Raw genomic sequence first — 24,890 nt, 5'->3', positions numbered from 1 at the left:
AAGTTGTCACAGTTAGGAACATGTTCCAGTTGGGTTTGGAGGTTGGTGGGGGATGTGGCAGTGGCGTTGCCGCTTGTGAGTTTGGGAGGAAGAGTTGGTAGAGGAGTGTAGGGAACTATTACTTACAGTTACTTTGCAGGATTCCTCTTCTGGCAGGTGGCTTTGGTTACCGGATTAGACTGGTGGGTATACGTTTCGTGGTGTGTATGATATGTTCACATCGCAGGAACAACCCATGTTACATCAAAATATGGAGTTGATTTGGTACAAACAGGTGCCTTTGAAAGTGTCTATATTTGCTTGGCATTTACTGAGGGACCGGTTACCTACTAAACAAAATTTGGCAAGTCGTGGGGTCTTATCTTTGGAGGTGCAGTCATGCATAGATGGGTGTGGGCATGCCGAGAACCTAGATCATCTATTTTTGTATTGTCCGTACTTTGGTGCGTTGTGGCCGATGGTGCGAGCTTGGCTTGGTGTTGTTGGGGTCGAAACTCAGTTCATAAAAGACCATTTTTTGCAATTTATTAATTATGCAGGTGATTTGAGAGCACAACGTTCTTTTTTCCAACTAATTTGGCTTCTGTGTGTTTGGATATTGTGGAATGAGCGGAATGATAGAGTTTTCCGAAATAAATAAAGCTCTTTACCGCATTTGTTAGATAAAGTAAAATCATGTTTCTTGTCGTGACTGAAAGCTAGTAATGTAGTTTTTAGTTTTGGTATTCATAATTGGTGGTCGAACCCGCTCATATGTATGGGTATCGACTAACTGTCTTGTATCATTGACTAGTCTGTATTTCTCTCCGTGATTGTTATGGCACATCTTGTGTTGCAGCAATTACGTTTTGGTCTTAATAAATTCCATTTTTGTTTGTTCGTGCTACAAAACTAAAAATGTCAAAAGCAAATGGTATGAGAACATGTTGATTATCACGTTTTCTCATGTTAGGTCACTTTGTTTGACACAAAATGACCAAACATTGAATTTTGTCAAAAAATAAAATAAAATCAGTAATACTTTTTTTAAAAAAAAAAAAGTCATTAATACATGTGCAATTTATAAAGTCTTAATTAATTGAAACGTTTGAACGTATTAAGCCAAACCGTACGTGTCGAAGAAAATATGGATATATCATTCATTGATGAAGCCAAAATTACATCCGTAATTATTTCTAATTTACCAAATTTGCTTCTCGGTTTGAAATCAAATTTGAAGTACATCAAAACTGTGTTGTACTAATACCACTCATCTAATATAGAATATTTGAGTAATTAACCACACGCATTATAGTTTAAATCAGTTTAGGAAGGTAATGATATTCAGGCACAAATCAAGCAGTGCATACCTTCCATACATCGTTTCAAATTTCAATCATTATTGCTATTGTAATTATAATTCAAATAATAACAGCAAAATATGCATCATATATCTTTTTTCCTTATTCATAAAGATATTTGCATTAACTCTAAATATTTTTTAAATAAATAACTCTTTTTCTTGGCGAGAACTATATAATCCTTGAAAAAAAAACTCTTTTTATATATAAGCTTTTCTTTTCACCAAATAAAAAAAAAAACACAAGGTATAGTTTGCTATCCCTAGTTTGTACCATGGCCTCTGAATCCTCTAGCATCTCTGTCACTTCACAAGATCAAGGTGATTCTTCCCACTCCAAAAAAGAGGTGAACATGAAGGAGATTGAACAAGTTCAAACCTCAAACTCAAAATCAGACAAACCTATTGATTTTTTGAAGCTATCGAATGACAATTCGGTTTCCGTGTCGAAGATGCAAGAGCACAACTTTTTTGGCCCTATTCGAGTTGGTTCATCTTCTTCTTTACCTAATAACAACAATCAAGGGAAAGATGCGAACAACGGTGAAAAGAAGACTTCAGATCCAGTGTCTTTCTTGTGCTCTTTTTGCAAGAGACAATTTTCTACTTCACAGGCGTTGGGAGGACATCAGAACGCACATAAGGCGGAACGGGCATTAGAAAAGCAACGTCAACAAAGGTATGATGGTAGTGCTTTAAGTTTTGGGCAGCCTTACTTTAATCCTTATCTTAGTTATCCAAGTACTCTTTTTACACCTTATAGTTATAGGTCACTTGGGGTTAGATCAGAGTCAATGATTCAAAAACCACCTTATTTTAACCCTAGAATTACTCCACATAGTTTTGGGTATAGTCATAGTGCTTTGTTGCAAGAGATGTTAAACCCTTCTCTTGTGTCATTGAGAAATATGGGGGTTGGTAATAGCGTGATTGGAAATCTAGGTATTGGTGGTGCAACTACTTCAAAGATCGAATATGGTACATATAATAAAATTGGTGCTATTTTAGAATTGGGAGATTCTTCTACAAAGGTTGCTACAATTTCAAACTCAAACATGGAAAAGCAAATTATTGTGGCTCCTAATTCTACCAATGATGATGATATTCATGATCAATCAAAGTCCAACATTGAAGAAGAACCTTCTGATTCTGAATCTTCCGATCTTGATTTATCACTTAAGCTTTAAATAAGTTTTATGTTTAATTTGTTTCCATAAGTCAATGTTTTTGTTCATTTGATTGCTACTCTCTAGTTGAAGTTATTTCTTGGTATTTACTTTTTTTGTTTCTGTCAGATTATTATACATTTTAAATAAAGCAATTATTAGTATTTATCGAGTTTTGATTGCTAATTTTTTGACATTAATGTTTCTTTTTAAGGCTTTACATTAGTGTTTTGATTCCTACATCGATTAGAATTAATCGAGTTTTGATTCCTACATTATTTGTATTAATGGTTTAATTTGTTAGCAAGATGTGTTTTGGTGAGATTTAAGAAAAATTGGTAACAATTTTGTAAATAGCGTGGTTGAATATAATCATCGAAATGAACATGCGGAATGAAATAAAATAAGACCAACATCGGTCAATTTTATTTGACGGTAACAAATTTAACTTATTTCATTCATCAAAATAGTCGTATTATATGGTTGAATATAATCATAAGTTTGGTGACTATCATAAGACAATGTTGTTCTAACCGACAAGTGGGCGACATTGTTGGCTTGTCTTCGAATAAAACTTAATCTAAAGTTTGATAAAGAAAAAATTCATTTCTTACAAACATTTAGAATAACACCAAATTCCGACTTGCGATCAAGTTTGCTCGAAATGCAGTCGACCGTTAACTTGGTATCTAGTTCTATCGTCACTCGAGTAAAATATTAGAGAAAGAAGAGCAGAATAAACACACTTCTCCTAGTTTACTTGAGTTACAAGCTAGCTAGTCTTACTTAGCTTAATCAAGTTGATTAACATGTCATTAGGCTTAATGTACTTTACATATTGCCTATAAATACTGAATGTACTCACTTTCACATCTATGAGAAATGAGACTATTTTCTATTTCTTGCTTTCCATAACATGGTATCTAGAGCTTTTTTTTTCTCATTTCCATGGCGGGAGTTAGTTACAGTTTCATTCTTCATCAATTTTCTTGGAACTTCATCCATTTTTGAAGAAAATCTTGCGATCTTCCATTGATTCTTCGCAGTTTTTCTTGCTTGATCTTGATTCTACCTTTATTTTCTTGCACATTGTTGCAACTTTCTCTCTTTTTTCTTGCTTCCACTATTTGGACAAATGAAAACACGTTTTTCATCCCTAATGCACATATCAACACAAACAATTTTTATCTTTGAATATCTCTGCATCCACCATTATTTCAAGAGCAATGCTATATATCAAGAAAGATTTTTTCAAGAAAATTTCAAGAATGACATGGCAAAATAATCACCCTTAGATTTTATCAAGAAATAGTCCTGAAATTAATGTTAACCAATAAAATCTCAGCCTGGCCGGAAATCATGGGGTGATGGGTGTTATGTATCTTTTTTGTATGAAAGATTAATAAATGAGACTGAAATCTAAAGGTGATTATTGTGCCATGTCATTCTTGAATTTTTCTTATAAAATCATTCTTGATATCTAGCATTTTCCTTATTTCAATACATTATTTAAGTTTAGTATATAAAAAAAAAAAATATTTCTGACGGGGAAATTATTTTTATTGCATAAATAAATCGTAAATTATTGTGCTTTCGTACGAAATTTTTCCTAGTATATGGAGTTTGTTTCAAAAAATCTAACGCAGTAAAATTTTCGTTTGTCAAAGAGACTGAAAATTAAGTTACACAAAAATTTTCCAAAAATGTTACCATAAGTCAATTATCGCGGCAAAACACATAAATATACGAGTAGCGTAGCAGTTAAAATTCATCGTCGAAGCTATTATTTATTTTTAATTGATCAAATATAATGTATACGTGGGAACATAATACTATATTATTAAACAAAGTTGTTTGGGCTCCCGTGGCAAGAAGCTCCTTTCAAGGACGTACCCGGGGAATACCGGATTCGATTTTCAGGGGAACAACACTTGGGCAGTGCGCATGCCTCTACGCATGAGTCGGATTAGTCGTCCACCTTTGGTTGGTCGGAAACCGGTGCGAAAGCCAAAAAAAAAAAATACTATATTATTATTATTATTACGGTAAACATGCAAATTAAAGTGTACCGGTACTCCTACTTCAAAAACCTTTAAATTAACTATTATTTTTATGGAATAAAGAGCTATTTGTTGATATTTATATTTTAGAAAATGTCATTTCATAGGAAAAAATATCATTTTATTGTTTATAAAAATCATACTAATTTTATTTTTTTTACATTTTATTGTAAAACTAATCAAAATTCTCTATTGAGTACCAAAAATTAAATTTTATTTCTTCGACCTTTTTGGGGAAATAAAATTTAATTATTATAATTATAGGTGATATAAAACAATTTTTCTCTTAAAAAAATAACACATTTAACTATTAATTTATTGATTTGGTGTACCAATACACCCAAATTTTTAGATGTACAATAGAATTTTTCATTATTATTATTAATTATTTCTTTTTGAAATTAGGGTTAAATATGTTTTTGGTCCCTATAAATATACCAAATTTTCGTTTTAGTCCCTCTAAAATTTTCCTTCAACTTTTTGTCCCTATAAAATTTTCAATCACTACTTTTGATCCCTATTTTTAAGTTAATTTTTGTATTTTTAACGAAATTGTGCAGAAATATGGAGAATATTGTAAAAAAATTCCCCCAAAAAATTAGAATTTTTTAACAAAACATAAATTAATTATTAATTTTTAACCGTCAAACATATAAAAATTAATATTAAATTCATGTTATGTTAAAAAATTCTAATTTTCTTTGGGAGAGTTTCTTATAATATTATGAATTTTTCTGCAAAATTTTATTCAAAAATATGTATTCTACATATGATTTTACTTTAAAAATGGACCAAAAGTGAAGATGAAAAATTTTTGAGGGACTAAAACGAAAAGTTGGTATATTTATAAGGACCAAAAACATATTTAACCCTTGAAATTTTGGGTCTTACTCTTACGTACAGTATCACTCTTGCTATAAATAGGATTTTTTAGTAAGTTTGATAATACTTCACACTTCACATGTGCAGCTGAATGCTAAAACCAAAGTGTTTTAAATTTATATGAAAATATGTTGTTGTGTACAAGTGTGAGTTATATGTCCCACCTCAGATAAAAGAGTAAAAGTTGAACACCTTATTATATTAGTAAGAGGACCCCCATAAACCCATTGCCTTAAGGTTTTAGATAAGAGTGTGGTGTCTCTTTTGCTTGTGCGGTTGTTCTAGCCTCGATGTGGACGGTCCCCCTGACTCTCCTCATGACCCAACTGTGGTATCAGAGCCCCATTCGACAAAGGGTACGAACGAGGCAGTTGGTCCGTTTACGCAGAAAGCAGCAACGGCGGTACAAACAGTGTCGGTCTGTTTGCGGAGAAACCAGCAACGACGATACAAACAAGTAAAGTGGCTTCCGCTAGAGGGGGAGCACGATGAATTGATGACTCACACTTGATGGTGAGTGTTTGTTGTGTACAAGTGAGTTATATGTCCCACATCGGATAAAATAGTAAATGTTGAACACCTTATAAGTAAAAGAACCCATAAACCCACTGCCATAAGGTTTTGAGTAAGAGTGTGGTGTCTCTCTTGCTTGTGCGGTTGGCTCCCCTCATGACCCAATAGTGGTATCAGAGCACCGTTCGACAAAGGGTACGACCGAGGCAGCCGCTCATGACCCAACAAAATATTGTACCTTTCTAATTTTTAATCTATCAATACTCATACGAAAAAAGACCAATGTATATTTTTTGCAGTAAAAAAAAGTTTAAAATTTAGAAGCTCGTTGATGACAAGTTATAAACGCTAATTAACAACGAAAAATCAAGTTGTAATGATAAAGAAAATAAGTTGCAATTTACATCAAGATAAAACAAGAAAAATAAAGAAGTCTTAAAACTAACTCAACAATACTTGTGAAAATCTTCATGTATCTCCATCGATAATTTCTTGATTCATAAATTTTCCATACTGACAGTTTAAGTTTGTTGTCTTCTAACACTAAGAGCTAAACATAACTTATCATTTCTTGAATGAAACATCCACACCGTAACAAGATCTTGATTTGCTAGCAAAGTATACTGGTAGGGTTGTATCCATTTTCCCTAATAACATTAGGATTGATTTGTAGTGTTGAATGAACATTGTTGTTAGAGGTTCTTTCATCATAGATCGTTTTACCGCTAAAAATTATTTTCAATTTTCCACTCTTCTCCATTTTTTGGTATAGTGTTTGCAACAATATAATCAATATGAATAGAGTCGATTAAGGTTTAATTATCTTGAGCTGCAAGGATTCAATTAGGGTTGTACAAAATCAAGATTGAAAAAGAAAATTGCGAGAAGAAAGAATATAGGTAATTGTATGTGTTGAATAAAAATGATGAAAATTTCAACTGAAGATATTCAAATCAAATCAAATAGATAATATGCCAACGATTGTCGATTTTGCTCATCTCTGAGGCAAACTCCCGATTTTAACAACCTTCCTTACCACAATGACTGCTCTAATTTTATAAATTAAGTTTGGAGCTCCCAAATTTTTTGTTCACCAATGTTTGTAGTAAGTCAGAAACTTAAAGGTGATTTATTTGTTCACCAATGTCTCTCCATTATATTTGTTTGTTTGATGATTTATTTTTCCACCAGCAACATTCTTATACAAAAACTTGAAAAAAAAATTTAGGGTGTTTCAGAAGATGGAAGGGAAATTGCTGTTAAAAGGCTTTCGAAAATGTCGTTTCAATGTGTTGAGGAATTCAAGAATGAGGTAATGTTGATTGCCAAATTGCAACATCGGAACCTTGTGAGACTGTTGGCTTGCTGCATTGAGCAAAATGAGAAGCTGCTTATCTATGAATGCATGCCCAATTCAAGCCTTGATTTCCAGCTACGCGGTATAACTCTCAAACATTGAAGCTTCTTATCTAGAAATCTCATTATGAAGTTCCCTTATTTAATATAAGAAAGTTGAATGCAAAATTTTAGGTTGAAACTCTTCAGGATTATGATGTCTGCAACAACCCTTAAGTCTAAAATGAGTTATACTGGTCCAATTTTGGTATCTTTTGGGAACCTAAATCTTTATGTGAAGGTTCTGTAAATTTTGTCCATCGCAGATCGCGAAAAGCCACTGTTCAAATTCTACCATGCTACAGTGCTATAGTCCCGCTGTTTCACATCATTTTGTACTAAATAGTGTATCACGTAACAATAGCTATTTGTTCAAATCCCACAGGCCACAACGCTATAGCACCACTATTTGTACCCTAGCCCGCTGTTAAGCATTAAATCTCACAATTTAGAACTACGATGTCAAGCTGGAGTTATACTTCTTCGATTGATCTCATTTTACAGCCTAGTAACTTTTGATAGCTTAAAACTTTAGGAGAAAGTTTATGGATTCCAAACCTTCTTTATTACCTATGCTTCCTATTACACTTAGTTTAACATTGCCTCACCTTATACATAGTATGGAATGCAATATAGTATTCTTACATACACATTAACTCATACAAATTCATGGTTTTCACACCAAATGAGGCAAAAGTTGATAACAACTTAGGAGTAAGAAATCTTGATATTAACAAACCATCCTTCAAAAGACCTTCACATAACGCCATGCATCTGACGTGCATTTGCATTTGACAGGAAACTAAAGCTTTCCAAATTAAACCTCTTTCGAGCAATGTATCATATTTTTTTAGCCACTAACTAATCTTTTGAATTTGGTGTCTGACCATGTAGAATAATGTGTTTGTCAATAATTTTTCAATTTCAGTTATATTTGTTCCATGTTTGCCAAGGTGTTATGTTTTTATTGGATATCAAAAAGAGACATTGATTGATATTTTGATTTTGAGCAGTGGATACATGGCTCCAGAATATATGCTATCGAAGGCTTGTTTTCAGTGAAGTCAGATGTTTTCAGCTTTGGCGTTCTTTTGCTAGAGATCATCAGTGGAAAAAGGAACAACAAATTCTATCTTTCAGAGCATGGCCAAAGTCTTCTCACATATGTAGGTTTCCTGATTTATGCTTCTTTTTATTTTTCTCTTGCTTATAACTAAAATCAAATGCATGAACAAAATTATAGGCATGGAACTTCTGGAGTGCAGACAAAGGTTTAGAATTGATGGATCCGTTGATAACGAATTCATATGTGCCTAGTGAAGTTTTGAAGTGTATACACATTGGCCTATTGTGTGTACAAGATAATGCAGCTGATAGGCCTAAGATGTCAAGTGTTGTTCACATGCTTGGAAGTGACAATATTGCTCTTCCCAGCCTCATATGTCCATCTTTTTCCGTTGGAAGGGCTACAAATACAATTGAAGAAGGGTATTCATCAAATGCTTCTACCTCTGTCACTGTCAACGAAATAACCCTATCCGAAGTGTTTCCTAGATGATCAATAGAAATGGACATGTTTTTCTTCTTAGCTTTACCTAAATTATTTGTGGGTAAGTTTATTCGAGTCCTCGAAATATATCTGTCGGTATTTGATATTGTTTATGTTATTCTAAGTAGCATCAAAGTAAGCTTCCCATCAATTCTGATAATTAACTTGTTCCTTACACAACAAAGACGGGCAATTCCACTGCATCTTTAATTACTAACCTGAAATCCGAATGAGAAAGAGAACCTTTATCAGTAAGTCAATTCAAACAATACATGAGAACCTTTATCTTTAATTAACTTTCCAAGAAACTATTAACTTTGCAATCAATTGCTTTGGTCCTTTATCTTATTGCATAATCTGTTTAAGGTTAATAGTTATAAGTTTTTGTTCAATTCTGATAATGTTGGCCTTGTGCTATGCCGCATCCGAGAAGCCACCCTCTGGTATATCACATCCATCTTGTAAAGCGCCCAAAGCAAGTTTTGACGGATTTGACCGTTAGGTTCATCAAATGAATAAATTCTGAACAGTGATAGGAGACACGCATATATAACATGGATGTACAAATCAGTCCAAGTGAATTTATTCAGTTCTCTATCTCTAATCAACGTCCGTTCTAATTCATTCACCAATAATCGCCACAAGAACAGATTCCATTGGTAAAATGATGGAACCTATTTCCCTCCCCATCACAAGTGAAATGTACTTAGTGCCATCGTGGCAATCACCGCAAACGGTAATCTCCTTTTTGATAGGCATGTCTTGAATAAAATTCCAAGAACCATCTAACTTTCTTGCACAACCGAGGAGGTCAAGGAAAACGTTGGGTGTGTATGTTGTTTTATAGTATGCTGTTAAGAGAAGTACCTTAAATTTTTGCCCAAATGTAAAAAATGCAATGATTTTTTACTTAATGGAATCTGAATCCCCTTATATTATAGATAATAAAACTACAACATTTATTTTGGTCAACAAAAACAACCCTTATTTAATTTTAGAGTAAATTGACATTTTGGTTGTTCAATGTGTAAGACATTGTTTCAAAAAAAAAAAGTGTGAGAAGTTGTCATAATAGTCCTTGAATGCATCAAAATTACAACCTAAATGTGTTTTTGTTAGTCATTTAAGTTCTTGAATGTGTCTTTATTATTTAGTTTAGTCCTCAAAAGAAAATTATGTTAATCAATTTAGTTAATAAATTTACAAAAAGAGACATTTGAGAACGAATTTGCAATTTCAATACATTCATAGACTATTCCCATAAAAAACAAATACATTCATAGACTGTAGTGACAACATCTCACACATTTAATGACCAAATTTACCCTTATAAAAATTAGATTAAGAACTCAAAATACCAAGTTACTCTAGCAGCACCTAAATCTTTGAAAATTTTCAAGGGTCTAATGCAGTCCTAGTTCCAACATTGTCCGCATTCAATCATAGAATAAACATTTACAGCATCAGTAAAAAAATAGACTCTGAACTGCAAAAGCTCAAGATGCAAAAAAAAAAAAAAAAACTACTTACATCACCAATTTGCTTTAGTAGACAATTGTCAGAATCATATTATACAACAAAATTGAATAGACAAAAATTTCAGAGGATCAAGAAAGTACACTTGAACATCTTTCAGGATCAAACTGCATATTTCCTAAAATATTTTCAACTGAATCTTATAGTTACAAACAACTGATTCAATAGAACACAAAAATGATACATTATCATAGGATGAATCCAGATGCAACGATAGTAACAGCAGCATGTATCATTTTACCAGTAATCCCCACAAGAACATCTTCCATTCTTAAAATGATGGAACCGTTGTAAATCACGCACAATAATTTCCCTCCCTGTCACAAGCGAAATGTACTTGGTAGCCTCATGACAATCACCACAAACTCTTAGGTTCTTCCTTACATGTATTGTCGTACCAGGTCTTGTATTCAGAAGTCCAAATGCAATGGCGAGCCTCTCACTATGGCTACTGACCAATTGTTCCTTCACGTATTCTTCTACGTCGTGAATTGAATCATTGTCAGGCACATAACCAGCAGCCCTGATCTCATCTCCAAGAGTCTCGAGAAAAGCGTAGATTCTTTTCGACTGAGGATGATTTGTACTTCCTGAGTAGAATGCGTGAACTTCATTTCTCCATTCAACCAAACTGCAGCCTGGAGTTTTGTGGAGACCCTTCTTCTCCATGGCTGTTCTCACTTTCGCCACTTTGTCCCACATTGAAGCAGAGGCATACATGTTTGCAACCAGCATATAATATCCACCCTCATCTGGATCCAACTCGAACAATCTGTCTGCAGCTTTTTCACCCAATTCGATGTTTTTGTGAATTTTACAAGCACCGAGCATTGCACCTAAAACGGTAATCCCCGGTTTGATGGGCATCTCGTGAATAAACTTCCAAGCATCATCTAGCTTGCCGGCACGACCGAGAAGATCAACCATGGCACCATAGTGATCCATTGAAGGCTCCAAGCCATAACCTTCCTTCATGATTTTGAAGTAGTAGAGACCCTCTTCCACAAAACCTGAGTGACTACAAGCAGAAATAACAGACAGAAATGTTATATCATTTGGTTTAAGAGAGGCTTCGTTCTGCATATCATCAAAGAGATCTAGAGCTGCTTTTCCAAGGCCATGTGTTCCATATCCATCGATCATTGCATTCCACGTTATCACATGTCGCTCTTGCATCATGTCGAAAAGCTCTCTTGCAGTTTCGATGGCTCCACATTTCGCGTACATGTCAACGAGAGCAGTAGCAACAAAGACATTCGTGTCCATATTTGTTCGTATTGCAAGTCCGTGAATCCACTTAGCCTGACGGGTAACCGATAAATCTGCTAGAGCAGTGATCACACTCACAAATGTAAAGGAATCGGGTTTAATACCTTGAGATTGCATAGTACAGAACAGATTCAAAGCTTCATTTACACAACCATTCTGTGCATAACCCAATATCATGGCATTCCATGTGACGTTTGTTTTCCCTTCTAAATTATCAAATACCGAAGCTGCAATATCAACTCTTTTACACTTTGAATACATGGAAATCAAAGAATTCATTACTGACACATTAGAACTAAGTTTCATCTGATCCAATAATCTATGAACAAATTTCCCTCGTTCAAGATCACCTAAATTAGAGCAAGCATGTAAAGCACCCATCATACTAACATTTGTAGGCTCCACCTTTTCCTCGAACATCTTCAGAAACGTTGCAAACGCTTCTTCAGATTCGCCATTCTGCGCAAGACCATCAATCACAGTATTCCACGAAACAACATTCTTGCTGCTCATCCTTTGAAAAACCAACCTCCCAGTCTCTACCTCACCGCACTTAAAATACATATCCAAAAGCGCAGTCGAAACATTAACCATAGAATCAAATCCCAATCTAACAGCATAACCATGAACCGACCTACCAATTCTCAAACCTTTAACATCCGCCACAGCCGGTAAAACACTAACCAAAGTAATCGAATCCGCCTTCTTCCCATCCTCCTGCATATCCAAAACCAACTTCAAAGCCTTCCTAGCAAACCCATTTTGAGCATACCCCGCAACAACCGTATTCCAACAAACCAAATCCCTCTCCGGCATTCTAACAAACATCTTATACGCATCATCAATCTTCCTACATTTCGCATACAAATTAACAACAGACGTCATCGCAAACAAATTCGACTCAAACCCATTTTTTATCAACATCCCATGAACCTCCATACCCTTTTTCAAATCAAAATTCTCACCACACAACTGCAAAAGATAAGTAAAATCATACACAACTGGTTCAACCTCATCATTTTGCATTCTTTTGAAAAAGGATAGAGACTCACTTAAAGATGAGTTTTTTACATACCCTTTAAGGAGGGTATGATAAAGAACATCAAGTTTGGTTTCAACTGAGTCAAAAACACGTAATGCTTCATTGATGGTACCAAATTTGCAGAACAAGCTAATGAGTTTGGTTTGAAAGAGGTGTTGATTGTAGAAACCGTTTTTGATGATGTGAGGGAGGATTTGATGAAGCTCTGAAATGGAAGTAGTGAGTTCTAGGAGGATGGATGATGGGTGGCGGTAGATATGGGTTGGGATGTAGATTCTTTGGTATAATGGGGTTGTGCTTCTTTTGGGGGTGGAGAGTGGTGGTGGAGTGTGTAGTGCTAAGAGGTTGTTAGAACTCATTGTTGTTCAAGATTTTGGAATATTGATGATTCAGTTGGAAGGAACCAAATTGGTTGGATTCATGTCATTGTTTTTCGAAACGTAGTATCATACATATCTTCGTAGAAATGGAGGGATATATATTTATAAATTTTTATCAAGTTTTTTTTTTTTTTTTCTTAGATTTTTTTTTATGAACTTATTTTCATTTTTGAAAAATGAATAACATCATGGTAATTATATATTTTTTTACGAGAATATCATAGTAATTATGTGTCATCTATCTAAGTCTGTGTTTGATATGGCGGTGAAAGTATCAAAATCACATAACGCATGTGATTTTGTAGAAACGGTGTATATAAATTAAATATAAATTTTTAATTGTAAGATATAAATATTTATATTTAATTTATGTTATGTTAAAAAAATTTTTTTTTTTTTTAGAGATTCTTATAATATTTTCAATTTTCTGTAAAATTTTATATATGAGTTTACTTTAAAGGTGAGACAAAAAAAAATATGAAAAACTTTTGAAAACTAAAAGTTGAAGAAATTTTTTAAAGAGACTGATATAAAAATGTTAACATATTTATAGTGACTACAAACATATTTAACTCAAAAATATAACTATGTGACTTGAAGAAATAGAAATTCTTAAACACTATATATATACTCGTTTATATACGGTAACACGGTATACTTGGTCAACTAAAAAATTGTTAAAATAAATTTTCTTAATTTAAATCTAACGGTTAGAATAACTTGTTATTAATTCTTAAAATAAGAATTACATGCCTTGAATAATTTAATTGATAAGGAGTTGACTCATGCTCTGCGAGATTATGAGTTTAACTCTTAGTGTTATCATTATAATCTTGTTGATGGATAATCTATAAATATCATTCAAAACGTTCTATATAAACTTTCATGACTCTTGAGATTTAACATTTTTAATGAACGTCCGAGACTCTATTAATCTAAACTTTTAAAAATAAAATAAAAAATCCCAACAAGATAAAATGTGCATCTGGATATGCTTAAGAAAGAATAACTACCTCTTAACTCACTGTCTTTACACAAAACAGAATGAGCTCTCAGCTCGTTCCCAACACAACAACCTTAATCCCTACAAATATCTACAAACACCCTTCACCTAGTCTCTTAGACCACTGCACTTCCACAAAACACCTTCATCAAATCCTTCCCTTAATCATCAAAACTGGTTCCTACTACAATGACCACTTGTTCCAAACCAAGCTCATAAACATGTTCTTCAAACATGGCAGCATCAATGAAGCATCTCTTGTCTTTGACACTGTTGAACATAAACAAGATGTTCTTTACCATGCCATGCTTAAAGGGTATGCAAAAAACTCATCTTTATGTGATGCTTTATGTTTTTATCATAGAATGCAAAATGATGGTGTTAGGCCAGTTGTGTATGATTTTGCTTATTTGTTGCAATTGTGTGGGAAAAAATTTGAACTTGAAAAGGGTAGAGAGATTCATGGTCAGGTGATAGTTAATGGGTTTGAGTATGATTTGTTTTCAATGATTGGTGTTATGGGCTTTTATGTCAAATGTGGGGAGATCGATGATGCGTTTAAGGTTTTTGAGAGATTGTCGGAGAAGGATTTGGTGTCTTGGACTAGTTTGATTGCGGGATATGCGCAGAATGGTTATCCCAAGAGAGCTTTGGATTTGTTTTATCGGATGCAGGAAGCTGGCTTAAAGGCGGATTCTGTTACATTGGTTAGTATTTTGCCAGCTGTGGCAGATATTAAGGATTTGAGAATTGGAAAGTCTATTCATGGTTATGCTCTTAGATTGGGATTTGAGTCGAAGGTTAGTGTTATAAATGCGCTTTTGTATATGTACTTTGAATGCGGGTGTGAAAGGATTGCGAGGTTGGTTTTTGAGGGGATGATTAACAAGTGTGCGGTTTCGTGGAATACAATGATTGATGGTTATGCACAAATTGGTAAATCTGAGGAAGCGTTTGCTACTTTTTTGAAGATGTTGGATGAAGGAGTTGAACCTACACGAGTTGCAATAATGGCGGCTTTGACCGCTTGTGCTGATTTAGGTGATCTTGAACGGGGGAGATTTGTTCATAAATTAGTGCTTCAGAAGAAACTTGATTTTGAAGTGCCTGTTATGAATTCTTTATTATCCATGTATTCAAAGTGTAAGAGAGTTGACCTTGCAGCCTCAATCTTTGAGAATTTGAAGAAGAAAACAAACGTCACGTGGAATGCCATGATATTAGGTTATGCTCAAAATGGATGCGTTAATGAGGCTTTATATCTGTTTTGTGTGATGCAATCTCAAGAAGTTAAACCTGACTGCTTTACTTTAGTGGCTGTAATTACTGCTCTCGCTGATTTATCGGTTAACCGGATGGCCAAGTGGATTCATGGACTTGCAATAAGGACTTTTATGGACAATGATGTCTATGTTGCTACTGCTCTTATTGACATGTATGCAAAATGTGGAGCCACTCAAACTGCGAGGAAGCTTTTCGACATGATGCATGAACGACATGTGATAACATGGAATGCGATGATAGATGGATATGGCACACATGGCCTTGGAAAAGAAGCTATTGATATCTTTGACAATATGCAGAAAGAAGCCGTTATACCAAATGATACAACATTTTTGTCTGTTATCTCGGCTTGTAGTCACTCGGGTTTCGTGGAAGAGGGTCTCCATTTCTTTCAAAGCATGAAGGAAGATTATGGCCTGGAGCCTTCAATGGATCACTATAGTGCTGTGGTCGATCTCCTTGGTCGTGCCGGAAAGTTACATGGTGCTTGGAATTTAATTGAAGAGATGCCTATCAAACCAGGGATTACCGTTTTAGGTGCAATGCTCGGTGCTTGCAAAATTCATAAAAATGTCGAATTGGGCGAAAAAGCAGCAGACAAACTATTTGAGTTAGATCCAGATGAGGGTGGGTATCATGTTCTGCTAGCAAACATGTATGTCTCTGCATCAATGTGGGACAAAGTGGCCAAGGTTAGAACAGCCATGGAGAAAAAGGGTATCCACAAAACTCCAGGTTGTAGTTTTGTTGAATTGAGAAATGAAGTTCACACATTCTACTCAGGAAGTACGAATCATCCTCAAGCGAAGAAAATCTACGCTTTTCTTGAGGCTCTTGGAGATAAGATCAGGGATGCTGGTTACATACCTGACACCAATTCTATTCATGACGTGGAGGAAAAAGTGAAGGAGCAATTGCTCAGTAGCCATAGTGAGAGGCTTGCTATTGCATTTGGACTTTTAAACACAAACCATGGTACACCAATACATGTAAGGAAGAATCTAAGAGTTTGTGGAGACTGCCATGATGTTACCAAGTACATTTCACTTGTGACAGGGAGGGAAATTATAGTGCGTGATTTACGTAGGTTCCATCATTTTAAGAATGGAATCTGTTCTTGTGGCGATTATTGGTGAATCAATAAGAATGGACGTTGATTAGAGAGAGAAAACTGAAGAAATTCACTTGGACTGATTGGCACATCCATGGTGTATGCATGTCTCCTATCACTGTTCATAATTTATTCAACCTAACAACTTGCTCGAGGTGTTTTCTAAGATGGATGTGATAAGGTAAAGGACCTAAGCAATTGATTGCAAAGTTAATAGCTTGTTGGAACGTACTCCAATTTATCGTTGCTCATGTATTGACTGAATTGGTCAACTGATAATGGTTCTCTTTCTCATTCTCATTTCAGGTGAGCAATCAGGAAGCAGTGGATGTTGCTTGTCATTGTTGTGTAGGGAACAAGTTAATTATCATAACCGCGGAGAAGGTTACATTGATGCTACTCTTCGACAACAAAAGAAAACTTTGAAGAGAATATACACAGCGCTTTTGCTGGTGCCATGTAAGTGTTGCGGCTACATTGATTCGTGTTCATTTACTGTGAAGCTCCTTTATCTTTAGGCATGAGAACATTAAGGAAAGTTGAAAACCAAGAGGCGTGTAACATAAGCACAAGCTTTTCCTCTTCTCGATTTAGTTATGTCTCAATTGATAGAAACCATGTAGATATCAAACTACAACATATTTAATCACAAAGTATATAATTTGACGGATAGCTCTATTTTTTTTCCTAATGGTTGTGAGTGAAACCACTTAGACGAGAGTGAGGAATGAAAGAGAACTTCTCTTTACCTGAAAAGTGTGTTTTTGGTATGTCAATCGCCTAAAGGTCATCAGATGAGCGTAGGAACTTCTCATCGAACATCAAATGGATAGTCCAACCCAATATAGGTCACTTACTAAACCTTCCTAATACAATATTTATCAATTTATCAATCACTGTAATCAAATTATAATTACCCTATTTGATGTATAATTAGTTCAAAAAGTATTCTAAATAATTGATAAATGTTAATTTATATAGTTTAAATAATCCAACATGTGGTGTGCGCAATAACATAAACCATATCAAATGCCGACAGATATATTTCGAAGACTCAAATAAACTTATCCACCAAATATTTATGTAAAGCTAAGAAGAAACACATGTCCATTTCTATTGATCATCTAGGCAACACTTCGGATAGGGTTATTTCATTGACAGTGACAGAGGTAGAAGCATTTGATGACGACCCTCCTTCAATTGTATTTGTAGACCTTCCAACAGAAAAAGATGGACATATGGGACTGGGAAGAGTAACATTGTCACTTCCAAGCATGTGAACAACACCTGACATTGTAGGCCTGTCAGCTGCGTTATCTTGTACGCACAATAGGCCAATTTGTATACACTTCAAAACTTCACTAGGCACGCATGAATTTGATATCAATGGATCCATCAATTCTAAACCTTTGCCTTCACTCCAAAAGTTCCATGCCTATAATTTTGTTCATGCATTTGATTTTAGTTATAAGCGAGAGGAAAATGGATACAGGCATAAATCAGGAAACCTACATATGTGAGAAGGCTTTGGCCATGCTCTGAAAGATAGAATCTGTTGTTCCTTTTTCCACTGATGATCTCTAGCAAAAGAACGCCAAAGCTGAAAACATCTGACTTCACTGAAAACAAGCCTTCGATAGCATATTCTGGAGCCATGTATCCACTGCTCAAAATCAAAATATCATTCAATGTCTCTTTTTGATATCCAATAAAAAACACCTTGGCAAACATGGAACAAAAAACTTTAAAAGAACATTTTAGTTTTAAATAAGAGTTTTTTTGTTTGTTTATTGAGGAGTAAAATTTTGATTAGAATGACAGAAAAGAGGGAAAAGAAAAAAAAACTAGAAACATTGAGTATGAATTCATATGAAGTTGCTTAAAGTTTAAAATGCGATGCTATGTGGTTGTGCATACTCATGTAGTCCTTTGTGAGGAAGTATATATGCATTCTTGTCCAATTGAAAGAAGAAGAAAAAAGCAAAAATAGTTTATACTTACTATGTTCCCACAACTCTCATTGTATTTGATTCCCCTTGATCTCCTCCAAATGTTCTTGCTAGTCCAAAGTCTGAAATTTTTGGATTCATTTCATGATCTAACAAAATATTGCTGGCTTTCAGGTCTCTGTGAATAACCCTGAGTCTAGAGTCCTCGTGAAGATAGAGTAGCCCTTTAGCAATCCCATTAATAATGTTTAATCGCTGTTTCCAATCCAACTGCGCGCCCTTTACCAAATCTGGACGTACAATTTAAAGCAATGCAATTCTAATAAATATGACTGAAACCGAAAAAAATGATTGATAATACATTGTAGTGCATCTAAGAAGCATAACTCCAGCTGGACATCATAGTGCATAAGTGTGAGTTTTAATGCTTAACAAGGGGCTAATGTACAAAGGTCACAAACCTAATGTTTCTGAAACAGAACCTTCTCCCAAAGATTGAAGTTCCTAAATGATGCCTAAATCAGAGTTGTCAAATAGCGGCACTATAGCATAACGGATTTTTATAATAAAAAAGATGAAGGTTCGGTGAGTGTTACTCCTATATTCACCGTAATACTTAAATCTGTCAGTATAACGGATTTGTATGCAGAGTGCCTTTTTTATATATATTTGATTTATTTTAACCGCTATGCGACTTCTGCTATTTGCCCGAAAAGCTATTTGCTATTTCACATAGCAGATTTTTGGCGTTCCGCAATCTGCTATTGATAACACTGGTCTAAATTGGATCAGTAAAGCTCATTTTAGACCTACTAATTGCAATTGAAGTCTTCCAGGAAACAACTTAGAGGCTGCTGCGAAAATCATAATCCTGTAAGAGTTTCACCTAAGTTTATGCAAACAACTGTCATATATTAAAGGGACCTTGATTGTATAGCAATAGACTTTTAGAACTTAAATTTGTACTTAGCTGAAGAGAATTTTGACAAAATCTGATGCATTTTTGTGTTCAAACTAACTCTGTCAGGTATTAAATCAGCAAATAAATATAGATATCAAATATGAAGGACTCATTGTGGCCATTTCCCAATTTTAGGTGCCTGCTGCAAAATAGTAAGCAAAATTGGGACAAAGGGGACTGTTAAGGCTATTTTGTGAATACAGTTAGACCACCCACCAAATTATCGAAGAAAGTCAGTTTTGTCAGCTTATCCAAGATCCGTTGGGCCACCCTATCGGGCCACTCGATGTTCCACATCGGATGAGATAACCTAAAAATTATGTTTATAACTGAGAGGCATCCCTCACCTTACAAGCTCATTTTGTAAGTGTTGAGTTAGGTTCAACCTAAATTCTAAGAGAACTTAATCAGTACCTTCAAGTTTATTTAATTAAAATACACTGAATATCTTAAATTTGAATTTTTTTTCATCATTATTTACCAGCAAACTACGCGTTTTCTTCCTTTCAAATACTAGGAAAGGGTACAAAACTGTGTCATTGATGATTTAAGACTTGTTAATATCAGTGTTTCTTTCTGATATCTAAGTAATTGAAGAAAATTTGTATGAATCCCTCAAGTAGACGTATATAAAAATAAAAAAAGCATAAAACTACAGGTTCAGTATTTGGGAGTCATACCGCGTAGCTGGAAATTGAGGCTTGAATTAGGCATGTACTCATAGATAAGCAGCTTTTCATTTTGCTCAATGCAGAAAGCTAACAGTCTCACAAGGTTCCGATGCTGCAATTTGGCTATCAACATTACTTCATTCTTGAATTCCTCAACACCTTGAACCGATGTTTTCGAAAGCCTTTTAACAGCAATTTCCCTTCCATCTGCTAAAACACCCTAAAACATTTTTTCAAATTTTTGTGTAAGAATGTTGCAAGTGGAAAAATCAGTCATCGAACAAACAGATATCATGTATCTTATCCTAATGTAGTACCTTGTAGACAGTTCCAAATCCACCTTCCCCCAATTTATATTTATCAGAAAAATTATGAGTACTTTTTAGAATAGTGCTCAGAGGCATCATAGGTAGGTCAGAATTCACATTCTCCTCGTTGTTAGTCTCGTCTGGAGAAAAAATTGCGTCGAGGATTTGCATCTCTTTTTCATCTGAAAATATTGAATTATCAACATATACAGATATAATTGATAGCCTCAACTTAAAGAAGTGGTTGAGAGTTAGTGCTTACCTTTTTTCCGTTCCAAGCACCTGTAGTAGAATGTGCTGAAAGCCAATAGCGCTACTACCATTGCGGTTACAACTATGATTATTATTAGAATTGTATCCTTTTGTTTTCTCTTCTTTTCTGAAACAAATTTATAATAGCCTTAGCTTGATTGATACAGATTCCAAGGTTAATGCTAATCAATTAGGCATTCAATGTGTTTATTGTAAATATGCAATCCATTATAAATTCAAGTTGTGTGATCCGAGTTAGACAGATAAATTCTATATCAATATGGTATCGGAACAAATTTCTTGAAAACTCTTTGTAACCATAAATTGAAGAATAAAAGTTGCAAGTGATTTTGAAAACTCTGAAAGCCATACGACAATTTTGATGTTAAGCCATGGTTACCAGAAGAGCAGTTTAGGTATAGATGTTATTGAATTGGATTTTCTGTGTGTCTAACTCGGATAACAAGTTGTATTTATAACGGTGTTACAACGAATGCATTGAATGCCTAATTGACTAGCATTAACCTAACAAGTAGTATAGTCTATGAATATTAACGAATAATCTAGAAAAACCACCGTTTACGAATATTGACAGGTTTACTTAATTATAACAGATATATTACTAGGAGAATGCAGTAACTCTGTTAAAGTACAGATTCTTATACATCAATCCAAGATTTAGGGCTATAAATATTCAATCTTTGGATCTTATAGAACTTAAAAAGATGAAGTGATACCTTTCTGTTGCGCAGGCGCGTCAGGCTGCGTACCCGCCAAAAGGAATGGCTGAGTTTCATACATGACAACACAACTTGGCGAAAATATACGCCACACTCGCTTCTCCATACAACAATTTTCAACATCATCAAGCATATTACTCAAACAAGTTCTGCATTCCTCACTAGTAATATCTCTGCTACACTGCACCCAACCATACCTTCTTTGAGTACCATTTATGTTAAACATATGTGTTCCAAACATTAATGGTGTCTTTGATCCCATTTGTATCAAACCATTCATCAAAATCCTAGCATCACTATCAAACTCACCAGCACTTGTAAAATTTTGTGTTGAATCAAACATTGGAATCCTTGGTCTTACAGCTAATTTACCAATGAAATTCTGGTTTGAGTATCTCAAAAGACAAAAGGGGCACCAAAAAATAGCAGAAGCATTATTAGGGCACTTCTGCGTTATCAATTTGCTAGAATATTGAACACATGAGTTGCAAAGGGTGGCGTGCACATCGCCACGACAAAAGTATAGTCCATAAACCTTATTGTTTTTATCATTACCTGAAGTTGTGTGTCCAAAACCATTGCTGATAGCAGAATCTGATGATAGTATTGAGAGCAAATTGTTGAGATTTCTTAGGTATGTGTTTGATGGAGGAATAGAGGAGTGATCTACACAAGCATATCTATATTCAAGTTGTTCTGTATAAGCAAAGGAAAAAAAGCATATCAATTTGATGGTAAGTAACCATTGATAGAGCATTGTTGAGATGCTACTGCCACTGCCACCTTGTCTGTTCAATAGTTTATGTGACGTTACTGCCATTTAGGGCTTGATTTTCGGATTAATACCAAGTGGTAATAAAGATGCTTTGCAAGAGTTTATTGATATTCCTTATTTTAATAATTTATAACAATTACCTTTTAAATAAATGTACAAATTCCTGACCAAAAGAAAAAAAATGTACAAATTTGTTTGTGGATTGAATGAATTAAGGATGAAAATATGTTAGGAAAGAAAATTTTAGACACCAAAGGAAAATGTGTTTTTGGTTTTGAATTTTGAAAGCTCGGTATCCGGTTCAAGGACTCGTCTATTCACAAATTTATGTATGGATTAGTCACACAAGAATTGTTAGCATGTGGCGATTAGAATATGAGAATTAATGAGAAGCACGTTATCAAGCTATCATCTGAGGTCACCAAAAGAAAGAGTAAAGAAAATGTTAGATAAAGTAACGGAGTAAAGTTACGATTTTTGAGTCTTTTCAAACACGAAACACTAATGTTTGACGTTTCTCCTCAACCTTGAGAAGAAAAAATATTAGTGAACCCCACAAATGGTTCCTAGGTCCCCAAACTTTTGGATCCAACATGACCATGTAAGACTCAAGTTTCAAGAAACTTTTCCTCATTCCCCGCTAACAAAAAAAAATTATGAAGAAACGCTAACAATTTTTTTTGTTTGTACAAGATGATTTCTTTGTAATTATTTGGTGAAAAATAACATAAAAGGTAAGAAAGATAAAATATTTTTTCTTCCCTGATTGCTTATAAAATAAAATTTATTCTCAAAATGATGCATAAGTAAATACTTGGTCAAAACAAAGAATATATTTTAAAATATAAAATTAATACTTAAAATAGATTCCTTCAAAAAAAAAATTGTAGAAGATTGAATTAAAGGTGATATATAAATTTTATATTATTTCTGTGTTAGTTCAGAGTGTAAGAAAGATGGTGATACATAAATTTCTCTTTTCCCTCAAAAAAAAAAAAAAAAAAGATAAATTTCTCTTTATCATTTTCATCCTTATCCGTGTAGTGCAATGCATTGTCTCAACCAATTGAGTAAGCACATGGGGACTTCTCCTTATCTCTTTTAATATTTACTCAATTGATCATGTCAATATTTTAATTTATTAAACAATATTTATTAAATTTAATTAATTTTGATTTATTATAATTTATAAAGTATTTTACTAATTAAATTTATAAAGTTAGTCCAAATTCATAACTTTTTAAAAAAAGAGTGTGAGTTCAATGTATTTTTAATGTCAATAATAATATTTGATTGTGATCGTAACACAAAGATTGTTAAGTAGTTACCTGAATTTAAATCTGAGATCTCCCATTTGTGTTTGTGTGACGTCTCTTTGTCACTTCTTTCACATAATAAATACGTGTTTAGTCTAAGTGGTAAGAGATTCAAACACATTAAACAATCGATCTATGGTTGGATTATGTGTCCAATTGATGATATTGATACTTTAAAATAAAAATTGCAAAGGTTTTTCTTGTCACTCACGTTCAATAGCACACCGACATTTTTTTCTAATAAAAGTCATTCATATGAGTGATGCATCTGTTATTGTTTTTGAATGACCAAAATTGGAAGTTTCGTAGTTTTTGGCATATGAGAGTAATTGAGTCAATGCTTTTGATGTCATCTTCACAAAAAATAGGCTTTGCTATGTTTTTTCTCCCCAAGTTATTAGGGAAAAAGTGGAAAACACATTTTGGTGTGGACCAAAATTTTCATGGTTTTTTTAGAAAACCAAATGGGAGAAAGAATGCTCTTTTCTTTTCTCTTTATTGCAACCAAACATAATGTAAGGGAGTTTATTGCAATTTAGGATTACATAATTTATTTTAAGCAACATTTTAAATGTAGTTTCTCTTTGTTCTCTTTGCTTTTTAATTGTTATAAACACCGTATCTGACTTAATGACGAATTAATCTTAGACCAATCACTTTGTCTATCAGTAAAATATTCAACTGAAATAAGACCAAGACTCTAATAAAAAATTGAATAAGATCATTATTCTTAATAAATCAACCAATCACTTTTGACTTGATTTTTTAAAATTTTTAATTGTTTTTAATAAGTTCAATTCTATGAAACATGGATAATTCATACAATACGGCATCGATACGTGGATATAGAAATTTTTTAAAATTCAAGATACAATACACTGAAATATTTTAATAAAAAATTAAAATTAAACTAGATTAAAACTCAAAATAGAAACTATGTACTAAAATTAAAAAGGGAGCAAAACAATCAATAGAGCAAGCATAATAACAACATAAATATAAATAATATTGATAATGATGAAAGTGACAATTAGTCGAATACATATATGATATATCACATAAATAGAACACTATTATTTAGTCCATTACATATATCTAAAAAATTATAGAACTGTCATGTATCTTGCACGTATCGGTTTTCTACTGTTTATCCCTCGTGTATCCTCGATGTTGACGGTCGAATTAGGCAAGTGTACCAAATTGTTTACCAAGTAATAAAGTGATAAGTGAGTATAGTATCCACAGGGATTGTCGTTTCGTCCAAACAATTCACGTTACTTATTTTAAGTTGACGATAAAATAAAGAGATAAGGGTTAAGAGATTTGCAATTTTTATCTGTTTGCAACAGAGCAAGATACCTGGTTTTGGTTGCAGAAAAGTAATAGTGG

At 33.9% G+C, this 24,890-nt stretch overlaps 4 protein-coding genes across 5 annotated transcripts; 2 read left to right on the top strand and 2 right to left on the bottom strand.

The window, feature by feature from the left end:
* The first annotated feature begins 1,614 nt into the window (after window positions 1–1,614).
* LOC25488568 (zinc finger protein 1) lies at window positions 1,615–2,526 on the top strand. Its single transcript, XM_013603455.1, has one exon. The coding sequence runs from the start codon at window positions 1,615–1,617 to the stop codon at window positions 2,524–2,526; it is 912 nt and encodes a 303-aa protein (XP_013458909.1).
* An 8,054-nt stretch (window positions 2,527–10,580) lies between these two features.
* LOC25488566 (pentatricopeptide repeat-containing protein At1g11290, chloroplastic) lies at window positions 10,581–13,191 on the bottom strand. Its single transcript, XM_013603453.3, has one exon. It carries the CDS (start codon window positions 13,108–13,110, stop codon window positions 10,678–10,680), a length of 2,433 nt encoding a protein of 810 aa, XP_013458907.1. The 5' UTR covers window positions 13,111–13,191; the 3' UTR covers window positions 10,581–10,677.
* A 928-nt stretch (window positions 13,192–14,119) lies between these two features.
* LOC25488565 (pentatricopeptide repeat-containing protein At1g11290, chloroplastic) lies at window positions 14,120–21,552 on the top strand. 2 transcript variants are annotated; one of them, XM_024778594.2, is made up of 3 exons: window positions 14,120–16,710; window positions 16,836–16,988; window positions 21,423–21,552. In XM_024778594.2, the coding sequence occupies exon 1, from the start codon at window positions 14,176–14,178 to the stop codon at window positions 16,552–16,554; it is 2,379 nt and encodes a 792-aa protein (XP_024634362.1). In that variant the 5' UTR covers window positions 14,120–14,175; the 3' UTR covers window positions 16,555–16,710; window positions 16,836–16,988; window positions 21,423–21,552. The 2 variants fall into 2 exon arrangements, with proteins under 2 accessions (XP_024634362.1, XP_024634361.1); XM_024778593.2 differs by lacking the exon at window positions 21,423–21,552 and having other exon boundaries at window positions 16,836–17,502.
* LOC25488564 (cysteine-rich receptor-like protein kinase 10) lies at window positions 17,534–22,051 on the bottom strand. Its single transcript, XM_039832464.1, has 7 exons — window positions 21,408–22,051; window positions 20,681–20,797; window positions 20,428–20,600; window positions 20,120–20,330; window positions 18,531–18,768; window positions 18,042–18,192; window positions 17,534–17,964 (listed from the first exon to the last, which is right to left on the bottom strand). The coding sequence occupies exons 1-7, from the start codon at window positions 21,751–21,753 to the stop codon at window positions 17,650–17,652; spliced, it is 1,551 nt and encodes a 516-aa protein (XP_039688398.1). The 5' UTR covers window positions 21,754–22,051; the 3' UTR covers window positions 17,534–17,649.
* Window positions 22,052–24,890: the final 2,839 nt, after the last annotated feature.

This window comes from Medicago truncatula, chromosome 3 (assembly GCF_003473485.1).
Source record: "Medicago truncatula cultivar Jemalong A17 chromosome 3, MtrunA17r5.0-ANR, whole genome shotgun sequence".
Taxonomy (NCBI): Eukaryota; Viridiplantae; Streptophyta; class Magnoliopsida; order Fabales; family Fabaceae; genus Medicago; species Medicago truncatula.
Note: the sequence above shows the minus strand (reverse complement) of the source record. Positions and strands in the feature narration are given on the sequence as shown.

Bases quoted from the DNA above. Each gene is read 5' to 3' on its own strand.
- LOC25488564 (XM_039832464.1), bottom strand. From the start codon at position 21,753: ATGTTTGATTCAACACAAAATTTTACAAGTGCTGGTGAGTTTGATAGT. The intron at 18,769-20,119 runs GTATGACTCCCA...TTGTACGTCCAG, and splicing joins CCTCAATTTCCAGCTACGCG to ATTTGGTAAAGGGCGCGCAG. The intron at 17,965-18,041 runs GTAGGTTTCCTG...ACAAAATTATAG, and splicing joins GCCAAAGCCTTCTCACATAT to GCATGGAACTTTTGGAGTGA.
- LOC25488566 (XM_013603453.3), bottom strand. From the start codon at position 13,110: ATGAGTTCTAACAACCTCTTAGCACTACACACTCCACCACCACTCTCC.
- LOC25488565 (XM_024778594.2), top strand. From the start codon at position 14,176: ATGAGCTCTCAGCTCGTTCCCAACACAACAACCTTAATCCCTACAAAT.
- LOC25488568 (XM_013603455.1), top strand. From the start codon at position 1,615: ATGGCCTCTGAATCCTCTAGCATCTCTGTCACTTCACAAGATCAAGGT.